We start from the raw sequence: 7167 nt of genomic DNA, 5'->3' as shown, positions 1-7167 counted from the left end.
TTCCTACATAATTACAATTTGTTTTTACACTTATATTTATCATTTTTTTTCTCTTCTTTGTCATCTTAATCGTTATTTTTCCCTCAAATTAGATATTACATCATGTTGTTAAAAATTTAAAAATATCTTTAAACTTTTAAATATGGTTCAAAAATACTCTTATCATTACTTTTTTATTGAGCGGATCGTTATTAAAATTTTGTTTAAAATTACCTTTAAATTATTAAAATGTTTTAAAAATAATTTTGAATTTTTTTTTAAAAGTTAAAATTATTATCTCAACTATTAAGTGACAAATAAAAAATGTCTCTACCATTAGTATTGTATATTTATTTGAAGTTTTATTGAGTTAAAAAATAAAATATATAAGCCTAGTTTGGTGACAATTTGATTTTTGAGATTTTATTTGTGAACTAATTCCATACTGAGTTTCTTTATTTGTTATCTACTTTTTAGAATGATTTATACCGTTCATGAATGTTTTTGAAACATTTAAAAGTTCATGAATACTTTTTACACAAACACTAACTGTTTCTATTAAAAACTGAAGAGTATTTTTTAATTCGTATTAGAAGTTTATTTTGAAACTTTTGAAATTTCAAGAGTGTTTTTTTTATACATAGTACAAAGTTAGGGGTATTTTGTACAACTTATCATTTTTTTTCAAATTCGTTGAAATGACAATTTGGTCTCCTTATTTGATTTCTATTTCTTAATTTTCCTATCATCAGCGTAAAATTTGAACTCTATATTTCATGATCATTCACATACTTGTTATGATTGAACTATGCTCTTTTTGCCCCTTTTATTTTATTTTAGTATTTTAGATGTTTCTTTAGTGGGTTAAAATATAATTTTAGTTATTACATTTTAAAACTTATTCTATTTTATTGACAACTTTGAATAGTTTACATATATATATATATATATATATATATATATATATATATATATATATATATATATATATATATATATATATATATATATATATATATATATATATGTGAGTGCTTGAACCAACTTATGTTTATCTCGACTAATCTTACAGAATATAATTTATCATCTGACCCTACAACATTTCAGTGTTTAGGAAAAATTTGAGATATTGAAATTAATCTTAAATTTAGTCTAGTTTCTTTAATCAAATTTAACCAAATGCAAACACATATAATATGTAAATATGTTTTCAAAGTATGAATTGAAAATGCTAATGGACTTAACCAATACAACCGAAGTAAAAAACTGAAATAGGTATTTTAAACATTTTAGTTTCTATCTTCTCAAAAACCCAAAGTTAGTTTCTAAAATTTATCAGTATACCTCATAAAATGTGAAAATTTATTCATATGGCGTCCGGACGTTCATCACCATTATTGTTCTATAACCCAAAATTTGTTACTTTTGCAAAAATGGCAAAAATAAGTACAACTCACATTTTTCTACTACTAATACAATATTATTGATATATTTGATACATTACTAATATACGTGCTTAATACACTTACACATTGTTTATATACTTCACTTGATACACCGCACATATACGCTACTAATAGACACTTTATACTCTTAATATATTATTCGGTTGAAATGACGGGTTATTTAAGGGCATTTAAGTAAATAAAAGTTTGTGGCAGTTTTGTAATTAAACGAATCTTCATTTAATTAGGGCTCATCTATGTAACACCTTAAGATGAAAGATAGAGATTGCTGCACATGGATGAGAGAGAGAGAGAGAGAGGGGAAGATCAGCGATTGGCGATCGAGGAGCAATTGACGAGCGGCTAAAACCACCCGATCAGTGAGCAATAGACAAGCGGTGGTACTATGTTAGTTAGACGGCTTGGCTGGAATGTGGGAGTGAGAGATAAGGCTAAGAAGGGATGCCCATGAAAGTGAAAATCAGTGTCATATCCTATTCCTAAACTATCATCTGTTGCAATTATTGTTATTCATGTTGTTATCAGTTAGTGCGACTTCAAAATTGCAAATGTGTCCTTTTTAACGCGGTTACTATGGTTCTTTGCAAGATATTCTTTGAATGACTTTAAAGCTAAAAGTAAAACTATAAAAAATAACGTCGAAATGATTCATATCATACCATAGTTAAAATATAATCGAACTTAGCTTTATCTTACTCAATCGTCACTAATGCATACAACCCATCAGAGATGTAATTTATTTATTCAAGCTCCAATAGTTTTATGTATTTTTCAATTGTCCATTTAAAAAGAAGCAAATACAATACAATTTGATACCTCGAATTTGTATATAATATAGTTACAAAAAAAGATTGAAATAACAAATGGTGCTCGCTAACGACAACCTTAGCATTTAGATGCATAACTCATAGCGTATAACATTATTTCTAAAAAGTGTTTTTGGTTATATATATAGTATGATGATACTTGTCAAAGTTTCTCTATTGTCTTAAACTATATTTGGATTTGATTTACAATTTTTAAGATGATTAAAACCTTATAGTCGGTCATTATTGATTTCACATGTTAAAGTAGTAAAAACTCTGAATTGTAGTAGTTCAAATTAAAGCTTCTGTCTAATCAAATGTAGATGGCCACATCAACAATATATACTAAATCCACAAGAAGAAGAGTTACCTTCGTTATCAAAACAAGATCAAAATAAAAAGTGTAAAAGGAAAGTAGTCGAGGGTTGTCTCAAGCTCCAAACTAGGATTGGTCTAGAAAAAAACTTGCATAACTTCAAGTTCTAAATCAATCAAATAAAATCAAAGTCGTAAAATAACTCAACCATGCTCTCAATTTGATACTCTACAATATTAAGAGTCACAAATCACTCAAACATCGTCAGAGGTTGCGTTTAAAATATTGTGGCCCCAGCAAAAGTGAAAGTTAATGCAGCCTTAAAAATGTTAATTTCGTCGGTAACCGGCTACCCGTCGTTCTTCCAAAACAGTGGCTTCAGTCGGGCACGTGAGATTTGTGGTCGCAATCCGTCAATTCCATTACCAATTCGATATATTTCCGATTGTACCCTCCTCCGACCACGGTCTCTTCGGTCCATAATGGGCCTATTTTTGTCATTTACTATTCTCACTCTGTCACTACAGTCTACAGCTCATCTTTCCATTTCCTTAATTCTCTCTCTAACTTTACTTTCTCAAAATCTCACCGATCCTTCCTTCCTCCTTCCTCCGGCGAAGAAGATGGGGAAAAAACGTAACTGGAGCTGGAGCTCCGCTCTTGTCGGAGCGGCGTCGGCAGTTGCAGCCACGGCGATCATTTCCGCAAAGCCCAAGGACCCCACCTTCCACTTGATCTCAATTAAGTTCACTTCCTTCAAGCTCAAACCGCCGGTGGTGGACGCGGAGCTCATCCTCACCGTCCACGTCACCAACCCCAACGTCGCTCCCATCCACTACTCCTCCACCGCTATGTCCATTTTCTACGAGGGTTCCCTCCTCGGCTCGGCCCAGGTCGATGCCGGTTCGCAGCAGCCCCGGTCGTGTCAGGTTCTACGTCTTCCAGCCCGGCTCGACGGCCTGAAACTGGCCCACCACGGCAGCCGGTTCATCTCCGACGTGGCCAAGCGAGAGATGGTTCTGGATGCGAGTGTGGACATTGGGGGTTTTGCGAAAGTGCTGTGGTGGAGTCACAAATTCAAGGTCCACGTGGACAGCCATCTCACCGTTGATCCCGTCTTCCTTGATGTCCTTGATCAGGAAAACACTTCTCAACTTGAGCTCTTTCTTAATTAATAACTTTCTTAATTCATCTTTGCATTTCCTAGTTAACTATATTTCCTTAATGTTTTTGGTTAATTGTAGGATTAGCATTTTGAGCAAATGAATGAAGAATTATCAATTTTCTTCTATTTTTATTTAAACATTTGGCTTTTGTGAAATTAAATACCATTCATTATTTTCGTTTGTTTCTGCCTAATAGCGACTTTCGTTATTTTAATACTCAAAAGAAATTGATTAAGGTTGAATCATTTGTTATAGTTCTTATTTGTTTGCTTTCTCATTGGGTGTTTTTTTTAATAGGATAAATTAGAGCAACACCCACAAATATAACAATTAGATTAAAACTAGTTAAATATATAACAACAATTTTTCTAAAAAATTCAAGTTTAGAAAAATGTGTCAAAGTAACGCTGATAAACCATGTTGTAAATATTAGTCTAATATTGATAAATTATAAGAATTTATCAACTACAGAAGTTTATTTCTTATAAGCTTTGTTATATATATTTATAATTTTTTAAAAATATTGTTATATATTTAATTATCATTCATAAAATCTCTACGCATTATGATTATCCTAAACTAAAATTGGTTCAAGTGGTTTAGTTAAACAATTGAGTTAGGTCTTAATAGTTTGAAATTTTCAGTTTTGTCTCGATTACTTTAAAGGAGAGAAAAATAGATAAAAACAACAACAAATTACAATTATTTTTATTCTATTTTAAAATATGTCACGCGATGAAAACGTTGTTTATTAAAAAAAAAATCAACATGGTTTTGTATGATTTTGAAATATCAAGATGTAAATTTGTAAAAGAATAATTTAGACATCGTTATGCTACTTGTATCATCGTCTCGAATGCATAAGTTAAAGTCTTATTTATTAAGCTAGTAAAGTTGTTTATTACTATTATATTAAAAAAAATCAATGATACTCAGCCAACAAAAAAAGAGAATTGTTCGAAAGTATATTCCATACCATTAAAGGACTCTCAATAAACATATATACAAAAAGCATTGTGAAATTTTTTTCCAAAAATCCGTCCATCTTCGCCATTTCATATAAATTCTTGACGTTTTATCTTTGAAATCGCTAATTTCTTGATGTTTTTTTTCAAAAACCGTCATGTATTTAAAATCACAAATGTCAAGAGAGTCCATTTTTCTAGTAGTATACAACATTCACGTTTTTGGTGTTAGAGATAGACAATAGTAGTATGATATTGTCCATTATTTCGAACATAAAATTCCATTACTTTACTTTTGGTTTCAAACAAAAAAATTCCATATCACTGAAGACAGTTGTCGATATTCTCGCACAAATCTATAGTTATCTTCTTATTCAATCAATATAAGATTTTAATCGGATTTTTGCTCAACAAAAAGTAAAAGATAACAAAAGAAATAAAGTTATGTGTTATTATTACGAGCACATGTAATATTCGGAAGAAAATAAATGAATGTGTGGGATATGATTTGATTTTGATTAGTGGTCAAATTCATATTGATTGGACCTACTTAATTATATGATGGCTTTAGTAGATAGGATTGCTTGAAATCATATAGAAGTGAGAAGATAGGAAAGTGTTATGGTAAAGTAATGATATATAGTATGAGTAATTAGGTGCGTTATATCAGGTAAAGATGGAGAGGCAAAGCCATGTGAAAAAGGAAAATGCAAACTTTATGGATTTCTCAAATGTATTCATTTTAATGTGAATTAGTTAATCAATTTAATGCACTAAGACATTCTATTAAGTAACATTTCATATTCTTAAGTTTTTTTTTTCACTAAATATATAGTTAATAATTCGTGGATAAGTTGGAAATTTATTTTTATAGTTCCCGGTTACTTCATTTTTTTAAGTTCAATAATATGTGAAGGACGAGAATTCGAATTTCTGACCTCTTTGTCAATAGTTCATATTTTTAGTTATTACTTAGAGATTTAATATTCGATGGTTAAATATTCATATGACAATAATGTGTCGGTCGGTTGGTCAAAGTCAGTATTTTTACTAAACGGCCACCAAACCAAATATAGTTAGTTTAGTAAATATTCAAATCGATTCCGACCGTAAAAAAGTGCAAATCAATCCCTTCGTTGGTCGATCAATTTGGATAGTTATAAACTTTTGAAATAGATTGTTTTTTGGTCTTACTATGTGAGTTAAATAGTTGATTGGATCGAGAAAACAAGTGAGATAGAAAATGGATTACGTATGTGAAGAAACCTAAAATAGATTGTTTATATATAATTTTAATAAATATAACAAAATACCAAAATTTTTACTGCCTATTAACAAATGGTCATTTTCTTTAAATATTCCACATTTGCTCTTCATTTTCATATTTTTTTTCTTCTCTTCCTCTCAACTGTTATTTGGTTCAAGATAATGTATCAAATATAAAATATATTTTTTTTCAAACTGTTATTTGTTCCTCAAATATAAAAGATATTGGTACAAAAATGGTATAGCAAAGATCTAAATGATTGTGTACAAGATCGTGTATCAAATATATTACGCATTCTAGTAGTCGATTAAGTTGATTGAGCCCATTTTAGGTATTTTTTCACTTGAACTTTTTATTCCTAAATATTTTCAGTTATATTTTTTCAAAAAAAATTGTTTTTCTTAAAAACAAAAAGTCCAAGATGCACTAAATTCCATCTTATGCCAACCATTATTCTTTCTTTGGTCAATTACTTAACTCACACACTCATCTAAATAAAGATTGATACATGAATATAGTTAAATGTCACATGCACAATCCAGTTACTAACTTTTTACCTCTAAACAATCATAAAATTTTATCAAATAGTAAGAGATTGAATTTGTAATTAATTTAGTACTGATGCATAAGTGAATAGATGATGGAAAGGGAGTTGAGCCCTCACATTAAAGTTTTTAAAATCATGGAAACACAAATAATGATAAAGATTAGATTAAAGTTCCACCCAGTAAAATATGACCATAAGATTCATAAGTATTTTTTTTTTACTTTTAATAAAAGAAAAAAACTGTCAGTCTTAATGGATTTGATTGATCAATAGTCCTCTTATCAATGTAACAAGCTCCTCACATTTAACATGAGTGTCTGGAATTAACCAATAATTAAAAAAAAGGTTGCAACTTTGGAAATCAATAATACATTATATTCAATTGGGTACTTGCATAATGTTGTTGATTTTCTTTCTACTATTGTTTTAACTTTCATTTATTTGATAATTGCCTATTTCTGTCAGTATCTCACATTGTGACATTATTTTATCAGATTGCAACAAAATCTGAAATGAATTATTTAATGAAGTTGTTTTGCATTTTAAGGACAGTTTGAAAACAGGAGATATGGTCGACCCATTAAATATTTGATGCCTATGATGCATTTAATTTCTTTAAATCTAACTTACACCTTTCCATTAACAAAAAAAAAAA

General features: G+C 29.6%; 1 protein-coding gene across 1 annotated transcript; it reads left to right on the top strand.

Annotated features, from left to right (window-relative positions):
- Window positions 1-3030: 3030 nt before the first annotated feature.
- Window positions 3031-3926, top strand: LOC103491417 (uncharacterized). The gene has a single exon (XM_008451353.3). It carries the CDS (start codon window positions 3050-3052, stop codon window positions 3740-3742), a length of 693 nt encoding a protein of 230 aa, XP_008449575.2. The 5' UTR covers window positions 3031-3049; the 3' UTR covers window positions 3743-3926.
- The last annotated feature ends 3241 nt before the right edge of the window (window positions 3927-7167 follow it).

The sequence above is a fragment of the Cucumis melo genome, chromosome 5 (assembly GCF_025177605.1).
Source record: "Cucumis melo cultivar AY chromosome 5, USDA_Cmelo_AY_1.0, whole genome shotgun sequence".
In the NCBI taxonomy this organism is placed as follows: domain Eukaryota; kingdom Viridiplantae; phylum Streptophyta; class Magnoliopsida; order Cucurbitales; family Cucurbitaceae; genus Cucumis; species Cucumis melo.
Note: the sequence above shows the minus strand (reverse complement) of the source record. Positions and strands in the feature narration are given on the sequence as shown.